The 12,750-nt window shown below is 47.3% G+C and overlaps 1 protein-coding gene across 1 annotated transcript in view; it reads right to left on the bottom strand.

Annotated features, from left to right (window-relative positions):
• LOC106593288 (histone-lysine N-methyltransferase SETD2) overlaps positions 1 to 12,750 on the bottom strand; it is a 55,090-nt gene that overhangs the window by 15,902 nt on the left and 26,438 nt on the right. Inside the window, 10 exon segments of the mRNA XM_045696960.1 lie at positions 4,639 to 4,756; positions 5,434 to 5,582; positions 5,935 to 5,978; positions 5,981 to 6,059; positions 6,213 to 6,419; positions 6,673 to 7,255; positions 10,401 to 10,695; positions 10,842 to 10,890; positions 11,470 to 11,723; positions 11,725 to 12,691. Coding sequence (XP_045552916.1) covers positions 4,639 to 4,756; positions 5,434 to 5,582; positions 5,935 to 5,978; positions 5,981 to 6,059; positions 6,213 to 6,419; positions 6,673 to 7,255; positions 10,401 to 10,695; positions 10,842 to 10,890; positions 11,470 to 11,723; positions 11,725 to 12,691 — 2,745 coding nt within the window.

Raw genomic sequence — 12,750 nt, 5'->3', positions numbered from 1 at the left:
ATTCTCCAACTACCTTGAATGAACTACAGGACAAAATACAAACCCTCCAACCCAAAAAGGCCTGTGGAGTTGGCAGTATCCTAAATTAAATGATCAAATATACAGACCACAAATTCCAACTGATAAGCGTCAACAACAACCTTGGGAAAATCGTCTGCATTATCATTAACAGCAGACTTGTACATTTCCTCAGTGAAAACAATGTAGTGAGGAAATGTCATATTGGCTTTTACCAAATTACCGTATGACAGACCACATATTCATCCCGCACACCCTAACTGACAATCAAACCAAAACAAAGGCAGTCTTCTCATGCTTTGTTGATTTCAAAAAAGCCTTCGGCTCAATTTGTCATGAGGGTCTACAATACAAATTGATGGAAAGTGGTGTTGGGGGGAAAAACATACGACATTAGAAAATCCATGTACACAAAACAAGTGTGATAAAATTGACAAAACGCACATTTCTTTCCACAGGGCCGGGGGCTGAGACAGGGATGCAGTTTAAGCCCCACCCTCTTCAACATATACATCAACGAATGGCGAGGGCACTAGAACACTCTGCAGCACCCGGCCTCGCCCTACTAGAATCTGAAGTCAAACGTCTGTTTGCTGATGATCTGGTCCTTCTGTCCCCAACCAAGGAGGGCCTACAGCAGCACCTAGATCTTCTGCACAGATACTGTCAGACCTGGGCCCTGACAGTAAATCTCAGTAAGACAAAAATAATGGTGTTCCAAAAAAGGTCCAGTCACCAGAACCACAAATACAAATTCCATCTAGACACCGTTGTCCTAGAGCACACAAAACAACTATACATACCTCGGCCTAAACATCAGCACCACGGGTAACTTCCACAAAGCTGTGAACGATCTGAGAGACAAGGCAAGAAGGGCCTTCGATGCCATCAAAAGGAACATAACATTTGACCCACCAATTAGGATCTGGCTAAAAAAAAATACTTGAATCAAACCATTGCTCATTATGGTTGTGAGGTCTGGGGTCCGCTCACCAGCCAAGAATTCACAAAATGGGACGAATACCAAATTGAGACTCCACATGCAGAATTCTGAAAAAAATATCCTCTGTGTACAACGTAAAACACCAAATAATGCATGCAGAGCGGAGCAGAAATGATATGTGGGTTGGATCTTGTACCTCCTAAACCTAGCTCACTCTTACCTTCAGATGTTGATGAAGATGTGGGTTGATTTAACAGCTCCTAAACCTAGCTCACCCTTACCTTCAGATGTTGATGAAGATGTGGGTTGATCTAACAGCTCCTAAACCTAGCTCACCCTTACCTTCAGATGTTGATGAAGATGTGGGTTGATCTAACAGCTCCTAAACCTAGCTCACTCTTACCTTCAGATGTTGATGAAGATGTGGGTTGATCTAACAGCTCCTAAACCTAGCTCACCCTTACCTTCAGATGTTGATGAAGATGTGGGTTGATCTAACAGCTCCTAAACCTAGCTCACCCTTACCTTCAGATGTTGATGAAGATGTGGGTTGATCTAACAGCTCCTAAACCTAGCTCACCCTTACCTTCAGATGTTGATGAAGATGTGGGTTGATCTAACAGCTCCTAAACCTAGCTCACCCTTACCTTCAGATGTTGATGAAGATGTGGGTTGATCTAACAGCTCCTAAACCTAGCTCACCCTTACCTTCAGATGTTGATGAAGATGTGGGTTGTTCTAACAGCTCCTAAACCTAGCTCACCCTTACCTTCAGATGTTGATGAAGATGTGGGTTGATCTAACAGCTCCTAAACCTAGCTCACTCTTACCTTCAGATGTTGATGAAGATGTGGGTTGATCTAACAGCTCCTAAACCTAGCTCACCCTTACCTTCAGATGTTGATGAAGATGTGGGTTGATCTAACAGCTCCTAAACCTAGCTCACCCTTACCTTCAGATGTTGATGAAGATGTGGGTTGTTTTAACAGCTCCTAAACCTAGCTCACCCTTACCTTCAGATGTTGATGAAGATGTGGGTTGATCTAACAGCTCCTAAACCTAGCTCACCCTTACCTTCAGATGTTGATGAAGATGTGGGTTGATTTAACAGCTCCTAAACCTAGCTCACCCTTACCTTCAGATGTTGATGAAGATGTGGGTTGATCTAACAGCTCCTAAACCTAGCTCACCCTTACCTTCAGATGTTGATGAAGATGTGGGTTGATTTAACAGCTCCTAAACCTAGCTCACCCTTACCTTCAGATGTTGATGAAGATGTGGGTTGTTTTAACAGCTCCTAAACCTAGCTCACCCTTACCTTCAGATGTTGATGAAGATGTGGGTTGATTTAACAGCTCCTAAACCTAGCTCACCCTTACCTTCAGATGTTGATGAAGATGTGGGTTGATCTAACAGCTCCTAAACCTAGCTCACCCTTACCTTCAGATGTTGATGAAGATGTGGGTTGATCTAACAGCTCCTAAACCTAGCTCACCCTTACCTTCAGATGTTGATGAAGATGTGGGTTGTTTTAACAGCTCCTAAACCTAGCTCACCCTTACCTTCAGATGTTGATGAAGATGTGGGTTGATCTAACAGCTCCTAAACCTAGCTCACCCTTACCTTCAGATGTTGATGAAGATGTGGGTTGATCTAACAGCTCCTAAACCTAGCTCACCCTTACCTTCAGATGTTGATGAAGATGTGGGTTGATTTAACAGCTCCTAAACCTAGCTCACCCTTACCTTCAGATGTTGATGAAGATGTGGGTTGTTCTAACAGCTCCTAAACCTAGCTCACCCTTACCTTCAGATGTTGATGAAGATGTGGGTTGTTTTAACAGCTCCTAAACCTAGCTCACCCTTACCTTCAGATGTTGATGAAGATGTGGGTTGATCTAACAGCTCCTAAACCTAGCTCACCCTTACCTTCAGATGTTGATGAAGATGTGGGTTGATTTAACAGCTCCTAAACCTAGCTCACCCTTACCTTCAGATGTTGATGAAGATGTGGGTTGATCTAACAGCTCCTAAACCTAGCTCACCCTTACCTTCAGATGTTGATGAAGATGTGGGTTGATCTAACAGCTCCTAAACCTAGCTCACCCTTACCTTCAGATGTTGATGAAGATGTGGGTTGATCTAACAGCTCCTAAACCTAGCTCACCCTTACCTTCAGATGTTGATGAAGATGTGGGTTGATCTAACAGCTCCTAAACCTAGCTCACCCTTACCTTCAGATGTTGATGAAGCTCTTAAGATGTGATCCACTGTATCTACAGCTAGCGTTATAGTGTCTGTCTGCATCCCAAATGGAACCCTTGCCCCTATGTAGTGCACTACTTTAGACCAGGACGCATAAGGTAGTGGTGCACTATGTAGGGAATAGGGTGCCATTTGAGGATGTAGCCCCTGTCTGACACTGTAGACTAGAGGCCCTTCAGGGGGGTGATTCTCTCTCCCAGGAGAAGAACCACAGCTGAAAATAATCCTTTAGCAACAGCTTCAATTAACCGATGGGAGGAACACCAGCATCATCATCATGTTTCACATGCAAGCACAAACATTCTGGGAAGCAAACCAAGCTAAAATATTTTGCTTTTGCACAGATGAGTTAGAGTAGATCTGTTTTCACGCCATCATCTTTTAGAAAAACTCTTGCGTCCAAAAACCACAAGGCAATATAATGGATATTATAGCAGGGTTGGTACTCCTAGACTCACACCACTAGGGGCTCCAACCTAAAGACTGTATGGAACTCTACTGACCATGTATGACCATAGTCCCGTGGACAAATGACACCCTAGTCCCTGGACAGTGCACTACATTTGACTAGAGTCCTGTGTGAATCTGATTCAACCATGAGTCATGAGATTTGGGCCATATTCAAATACCTTAATAACCACCCACCTTTCCGTCCTTGAGGAAAATCACTGATCTACCAGTCAGATTGGTGAAAGTAATGAGACGGAAGGAAGCCATGTTTTCATCTATCAACTAACATACAGATCAGTGTCCACGTTTCCATCCAACCTTCTTATAGGAGTAAAGTACTTGTCATGACAGGCCTGATGGAAACAGAACACGGTAAATGTGTCGACAAAACAAAATACTCTAGACAAGGTGAGATCTTTTTGTGTCTGGAAAATGAATTATGCGAGAAATGTCATCAGAAACGCTTTTATGCTCAAATATTGATAAAATAACCATCATATGGAAGTAAACTTGAGTCACGCGATGACATGTGTGGTCCTCCCACTACGACTGGTCAGGAAGGCCTGCAGTTTAATAGGCTACAGATGAAATAAATGATGAACTTCACAGGGTGGTGAAAGAACAAGGTGATGAGCTTGATGCTCCTTTCCAATAAATACCCAGAGAAAACCCTGAGTGGAGTTGAAAATGTGACGGAAACCCATTTAACTTGAATTTAAACCGCAAAAAGTAGTTCATGTGCACTGTCATCACACACAGCCTTTCATCTGCAACAAGTCAATTTGATGGAAACATCTCTGGAGGGAAAATACACTATGGTTTTTATGCAGATTTTAGAATATTCGTCACCAATTGGATGGAATCTGTCACCAATTGGATGGAAACCTAGCTAGTGATTATATCAAGGAAGGAAGGATGCATTTGAAAGGCCTTGGCCTGTGTGTTTTCAGGGTTAAAGGTCACCTTGGAGGGGTTCTCGTCGTAGGTGGGCGTCCCCAGGTCCATCTCAGCCTCGTGGTCTAAGCTGTGAGAGTCTTCACTGGCCCCGTCCCAGCTGCTGGGAGGATCCCACTGAGTCTGCCTGTAGGAGGGTGGGGTTAGATACACAGTAAGACACACAATTCCAGGCAGACAAACGCAGCCAGACACAGAGTCAGTCAGACATGTGCAGTCAGACCGACAAGCTGACAGATACACACACAGTCACAAAAGCAGACAGTACGAGACAGACAGACACAGGCAGGCAGGCAGTCAGACAGAGAGAGACCGGCAGAGGCAGGCAGAGACAGGCAGTCAGACAGAGAGAGACCGGCAGAGACAGGCAGTCAGACAGAGAGAGACCGGCAGAGACAGGCAGAGACAGGCAGGCAGACAGAGAGAGACCAGCAGAGACAGGCAGGTAGACAGAGAGAGACCAGCAGAGACAGGCAGAGACAGGCAGGCAGGCAGAGAGAGACCGGCAGAGACCAGCAGAGACAGGCAGGCAGACAGAGAGAGACCAGCAGAGACAGGCAGGCAGACAGAGAGAGACCAGCAGAGACAGGCAGGCAGGCAGAGAGAGACCGGCAGAGACAGGCAGACACAGGCAGGCAGACAGAGAGAGACCAGCAGAGACAGGCAGGCAGACAGAGAGAGACCAGCAGAGACAGGCAGAGACAGGCAGGCAGGCAGAGAGAGACCAGCAGAGACAGGCAGGCAGGCAGAGAGAGACCGGCAGAGACCAGCAGGCAGGCAGACAGAGAGAGACCGGCAGCCTACCTGGTGATGACGTGATAATAGTAGATCTTTCCCTCTCCGTCCCGTGCTACCTTCCAGCTGGGGGGCAGGACGATGGTTTTGGGTTTGGGAGGAGAGGGAGGGGGCAGGTCTATCATACTGTTGGGGACTAACAGAGCGTTGGGCATCTCCTGGACAGAGGAAAAGAGGCAGGTGAAAAGACAGGAAGTCTCCTCTAGTGGTTAGAAAACAACTGTTTATGAGGCCTTCATCATGATAGAAAACATAGTATGAAACTGCTGGACAAGACTACTATCACGTTGGTACACTGCCTCCCCCTTGTGGTAGCTTGGAGAAGGGTACAGCCAGACATCCAGACGGATGATGGACAACAGAGGATGAGCAACATGTCGACCTTTGTGAGTCTGCAACTAGTCTGAAAGTCATTGACTTTGTGTGATGTTTTAACAGACAAATATTTACAACGATTAATGCATCTATTTGATCAGTGTTGATGCGTCTGGGTCTGGCTGGAGGCCTTACCTGCTGGACAGTCTGTGAGGTGACGATGGTAGTGACCGTACCCCCTGCTGAACCACCACTCCTTGCTGATGACCGGTGTACACCGGCTGACCGTGGAGGTAGCTGGCAGCCGGATCAGCGTAGGCCTGGCCAGAACAGGGTTGACAGACACACAGAGATCACACAGCTACTCAGAGAGAAACCTTCTGATCTAGTCATGAAACAGGTCTTTTTTCATGCGTTGCTTGAAAGCCTCTATGTGTTGACTGTTCAGGACACTGGGCAGTGTGTGTGCCTACCTGCAGGACAGGTGTGTTAGCCTGTGGATAGGCAGTGGGGATACTGTAGATGGTCTGACAGGGCTGACCCTGGTAGTAGATGGCTGTCTGGGTGGGAGGTGGTGCTGGGACAACCTGGTACTGTGGTGCTACCTGGGTCTGTACTGTCACAGCCTGCTGGGTGGTAGGGTCCCACAGTGTGGTGTAACTCCCCTGGCCCGCCGACACCTACAACAATTACAAACAAATATAGGACGTTTGGAGTTAGGGGACCAGATGGAATTTGTAACTTGCACTGATGCAGCCAATTAAAAATGTTTACTTGCACAGCCAAGTCAAAGGGTTGTAAAACGAGACCAAATGGTAGCACTCTGGAGCCCTGAATAATAATGTTATTTCGAGCGCTTTTCAAAACATCGAAAGTCACTTTACAATAAAATAAAAATCCATTAAAATGATGAGGAATATAAAATTGAAGCACCTGAGGCGGCGCAGACACAGCAGGCACTGACAGGACGCCTACACCCGGGTCCTGGCCTGCCACGCTGGGCTGCTGGGCATACTGCTGGGTGGTGCCGTGGTGGAGCTCCAGAGGCGTAGTGGGTTGGTGGATGTGTTGGGAGATGCTGGAGAGGTTGGAGACTGGAGGGGGCTGGGAGGTAGAGGAGGGAGAGGTCATGCCCAGCTCGGTGATCAGAGCCTGGGGAGGGGTCTGCTCCAAGACCAGGGTGGCTGGGACCAGGGGCTCCACGGGAGGGGTAGGCAGCAGCACCTTGCCTGCGTTGGGGTTGACGGGGTCCACGTAGGTCTGGAGGGGGTAGCCGGGGGGGTAGTGGATGAAGCCAGCTGGGCTGGTAGTGTAGGTCAGGGCTGCATCGTAGGCTAGAGTCTGGAGCTGCTGCTGCCGCTGTTGTTGTTGATGTTGTTGTAACTGTTGTTGTTGTTTCTGGACCTCGCGCTGGGCCACCTCCTGTTCAAACAGCTTCCTGCGCTCCTCTGTGGACAGCTTGGTGCGTTCCTTGGTGATGGAACGGGTCTTCTTACTGCTGTTAGCCAGGTCAAACCTAGAAACACACAGTCAATACTACTGTCTACAGAGATCAACAGGTCACACCTAGAAACACACAGTCAATACTACTGTCTACAGAGATCAACAGGTCAAACCTAGAAACACACAGTCAATACTACTGTCTACAGAGATCAACAGGTCACACCTAGAAACACACAGTCAATACTACTGTCTACAGAGATCAACAGGTCAAACCTAGAAACACACAGTCAATACTACTGTCTACAGAGATCAACAGGTCACACCTAGAAACACACAGTCAATACTACTGTCTACAGAGATCAACAGGTCACACCTAGAAACACACAGTCAATACTACTGTCTACAGAGATCAACAGGTCAAACCTAGAAACACACAGTCAATACTACTGTCTACAGAGATCAACAGGTCACACCTAGAAACACACAGTCAATACTACTGTCTACAGAGATCAACAGGTCACACCTAGAAACACACAGTCAATACTACTGTCTACAGGATCAACAGGTCAAACCTAGAAACACACAGTCAATACTACTGTCTACAGAGATCAACAGGTCACACCTAGAAACACACAGTCAATACTACTGTCTACAGAGATCAACAGGTCACACCTAGAAACACACAGTCAATACTACTGTCTACAGAGATCAACAGGTCAAACCTAGAAACACACAGTCAATACTACTGTCTACAGGATCAACAGGTCACACCTAGAAACACACAGTCAATACTACTGTCTACAGAGATCAACAGGTCAAACCTAGAAACACACAGTCAATACTACTGTCTACAGAGATCAACAGGTCAAACCTAGAAACACACAGTCAATACTACTGTCTACAGAGATCAACAGGTCACACCTAGAAACACACAGTCAATACTACTGTCTACAGAGATCAACAGGTCACACCTAGAAACACACAGTCAATACTACTGTCTACAGAGATCAACAGGTCACACCTAGAAACACACAGTCAATACTACTGTCTACAGAGATCAACAGGTCAAACCTAGAAACACACAGTCAATACTACTGTCTACAGAGATCAACAGGTCACACCTAGAAACACACAGTCAATACTACTGTCTACAGAGATCAACAGGTCAAACCTAGAAACACACAGTCAATACTACTGTCTACAGAGATCAACAGGTCAAACCTAGAAACACACAGTCAATACTACTGTCTACAGAGATCAACAGGTCACACCTAGAAACACACAGTCAATACTACTGTCTACAGAGATCAACAGGTCAAACCTAGAAACACACAGTCAATACTACTGTCTACAGAGATCAACAGGTCACACCTAGAAACACACAGTCAATACTACTGTCTACAGAGATCAACAGGTCACACCTAGAAACACACCGTCAATACTACTGTCTACAGAGATCAACAGGTCACACCTAGAAACACACAGTCAATACTACTGTCTACAGAGATCAACAGGTCAAACCTAGAAACACACAGTCAATACTACTGTCTACAGAGATCAACAGGTCAAACCTAGAAACACACAGTCAATACTACTGTCTACAGAGATCAACACAACAGACATTTCTACAAGTCAACAATATAGTGCACTACTTTTGACCAGAGCCCTGTGGGACCCTATTCAGTACACTACTTTTAACCAGAGCCCTGTGGAACCCTATTCAGTACACTACTTTTAACCAGAGCCCTATGGGACCCTATTCAGTACACTACTTTTAACCAGAGCCCTATGGGACCCTATTCAGTACACTACTTTTAACCAGAGCCCTATGGGACCCTATTCAGTACACTACTTTTAACCAGAGCCCTATGGGACCCTATTCAGTACACTACTTTTAACCAGAGCCCTGTGGAACCCTATTCAGTACACTACTTTTAACCAGAGCCCTGTGGAACCCTATTCAGTACACTACTTTTAACCAGAGCCCTGTGGAACCCTATTCAGTACACTACTTTTGACCAGAGCCCTATGGGACCCTATTCAGTACACTACTTTTGACCAGAGCCCTATTCAGTACACTACTTTTAACCAGAGCCCTATGGGACCCTATTCAGTACACTACTTTTAACCAGAGCCCTGTGGGACCCTATTCAGTACACTACTTTTGACCAGAGCCCTGTGGGACCCTATTCAGTACACTACTTTTAACCAGAGCCCTATGGGACCCTATTCAGTACACTACTTTTAACCAGAGCCCTATGGGACCCTATTCAGTACACTACTTTTAACCAGAGCCCTATGGGACCCTATTCAGTACACTACTTTTAACCAGAGCCCTGTGGGACCCTATTCAGTACACTACTTTTAACCAGAGCCCTGTGGAACCCTATTCAGTACACTACTTTTAACCAGAGCCCTATGGAACCCTATTCAGTACACTACTTTTGACCAGAGCCCTATGGGACCCTATTCAGTACACTACTTTTGACCAGAGCCCTATGGGACCCTATTCAGTACACTACTTTTAACCAGAGCCCTATGGGACCCTATTCAGTACACTACTTTTAACCAGAGCCCTGTGGGACCCTATTCAGTACACTACTTTTGACCAGAGCCCTGTGGGACCCTATTCAGTACACTACTTTTAACCAGAGCCCTATGGGACCCTATTCAGTACACTACTTTTAACCAGAGCCCTATGGGACCCTATTCAGTACACTACTTTTAACCAGAGCCCTATGGGACCCTATTCAGTACACTACTTTTAACCAGAGCCCTATGGGACCCTATTCAGTACACTACTTTTAACCAGAGCCCTATGGGACCCTATTCAGTACACTACTTTTAACCAGAGCCCTATGGGACCCTATTCAGTACACTACTTTTAACCAGAGCCCTATGGGACCCTATTCAGTACACTACTTTTAACCAGAGCCCTATGGGACCCTATTCAGTACACTACTTTTAACCAGAGCCCTATGGGACCCTATTCAGTACACTACTTTTGACCAGAGCCCTGTGGGACCCTATTCAGTACACTACTTTTGGGAAAAGGGTACAATTTGAAAAGGAGCCTAAAGTCATCAAGAGTTTTGTTTCTAAAACCGTTGAAGTATTGTAGAATGATTCAGAAAGTCATTCAGTCATACAGTCATAGGACGTGATCATCCATAGCTAGTCAGTCTATATGAGCATGTTGGTGTTCCAGCCAGTCCTACCGGTCCTCATGTCGCCTGCTGCTCCTCTCGTATGCTGAGGGTGGTGGGGAGGTGGAGGCACGCCTCCTCCGTCTCTCTGTGCTGCGGGGTGTCTTCTCAGAGTCTCTGTCCCAGTCTCTCTCTCTGTCTCTCTCCCGGTCTCTCTCCCAATCCCTGTCCCTTTCTCGGTCACGTTCCCGGTCACGCTCCCTGTCCCGTTCTCTTTCTCGATCTCGTTCCCTGTCCCTCTCCTTGTCACGTTCCCGGCTGCCGGAGGGGGTGCGAGCCGGGGCAGCGTCTCGGTCTCGACTACGATCTGTATCCATGGAATAATCAACCAGGTTAAAGCCCCACCAATGGTAGGCTGTCAGCGCGGTTGGAAATAAAATGTTACACTGTGACAGGTGTGGACACAGACCCAGTGAGAGAAAGAGCACGAGAGGGGCAGAGACAGACACCTACCATGTATCTCCTTCTCCACCTGGCTCTTCTTGGGGATCCTGTACACCTCCTGAAGGATGAGTCACACGCCACACATGTAAATAACAAGAAACTCAGTGTGTGTGTGTGTTTATTTATTTATCAGTGTGTTAACTCAGTGTGTGTGTGTGTTTATTTATTTATCAGTGTGTTAAATCAGTGTGTGTGTGTGTTTATTTATTTATCAGTGTGTTAACTCAGTGTGTGTGTGTGTTTATTTATTTATCAGTGTGTTAAATCAGTGTGTGTGTGTGTTTATTTATTTATCAGTGTGTTAAATCAGTGTGTGTGTGTGTTTATTTATTTATCAGTGTGTTAAATCAGTGTGTGTGTGTGTTTATTTATTTATCAGTGTGTTAAATCAGTGTGTGTGTGTGTTTATTTATTTATCAGTGTGTTAAATCAGTGTGTGTGTGTGTTTATTTATTTATCAGTGTGTTAAATCAGTGTGTGTGTGTATTTATTTATCAGTGTGTTAAATCAGTGTGTGTGTGTATTTATTTATCAGTGTGTTAAATCAGTGTGTGTGTGTATTTATTTATCAGTGTGTTAAATCAGTGTGTGTGTGTATTTATTTATCAGTGTGTTAAATCAGTGTGTGTGTCCTTGCCTTCAGGTCCTTCCAGCTGTCCAGCAGCCTAGCAGCCATGTCTCCTATATCCACAGCACTGAGCAGGGCTTCCTGGCTCCTCTCGCTCTCTACATCAGACACACCCTCCTCCTCATCCTGCGAGGGCGTCCCCACCGCCGCAGGCTCCACGGGGACCACCGGAGAGGGAGGTGGAGGGGCCTCCGAGGCAGGGGCCACTACATGGGCAGCGTCCTCAGTGCCAGGGGCCACCTCCGGGGGGACCCTCGGGGGCCACTTGGCCTGGATGTTCCTGGCTGCCTGGAGCCTTTTCTGTATCTTCAGTCCCAGTCTCTGCTGTGGTGGTCTCCTCTTCCTTCTCCTCAGCAGGCTGCTCCTCTGAAGGGGTTTCAGTAACTTCCGTCTGAACTGGCTGAATATGTGATGATTCCTGGACCTCCACGTTGGCCTGCTCTCCTGCCACAACCTCCCTCTCCTCCACTGACCGACTTGCCTGCTGCTGCTCCTCCTCTCCGCTCTCCTTCCGTCCCTCACTCCCCTCCTCTTTCACCTCCTCGTCACCGCCCTTCTCATCCACCTCCTCCTGATCTTTAACGTCTTGGCTCTCAGCTTCGGGTTCTGTGATCTCCATGGTCTCCACCACCTCCTCTGGTGTCTCCTTCAGCTCTGTGACTGGCTCTTCTGTCGGCTCCTCCGTTGTGGGAGTCTGAGCCTGGGCCTCAACCGCCTGGGCCTCAACCGCCTGGGCCTCAACCGCCTGGGCCTCAACCGCCTGGGCCTCAACCGCCTGGGCCTCAACCGCCTGGGCCTCAACCACCAGCTCTGTCTTGGACTGTTTGCTGCTCTCCACTGGAGGCTCAGGTCGTGAGACCTCCTCGTCCTCCATCTCCTCTTCATCCTCCTCTTCCTCCTCCTTACCGTCCGAGGCCTTGCTGGCGTCCGACATGGCGCTGTCCAGGCTGTTCTCGCTGATCTTGAGGCGACGGTAAACGGCCCGTTTGGGAGTGTCGCTGTCCAACTCAGGGCCCAGTTTGGCGACGGAGGCAGAGGAGCCGTCGGGAGTGTTGAGAGGGGTCTGGGCGCGGGACGTGTTCTCACTGGAGTAGCCGTCCTGTTCGGCCCCAGGGGGCTGGGGGAGGGAGTGTGTGTGTGTTTGGGCCCAGCGCTGGATGAGGCTCAGGACATGACTCTCCTCCAACATGTTCTTAGTGGAGATGGGCAGCACTGACAGGGTCTTCATGATCTGGAGACACAGGGAATAGTCAGTTGGTTATTGTTTCGATATTCCTAGGACCTTTGAAT

The sequence above is a fragment of the Salmo salar genome, chromosome ssa02 (assembly GCF_905237065.1).
Source record: "Salmo salar chromosome ssa02, Ssal_v3.1, whole genome shotgun sequence".
NCBI lineage: Eukaryota > Metazoa > Chordata > Actinopteri > Salmoniformes > Salmonidae > Salmo > Salmo salar.
Note: the sequence above shows the minus strand (reverse complement) of the source record. Positions and strands in the feature narration are given on the sequence as shown.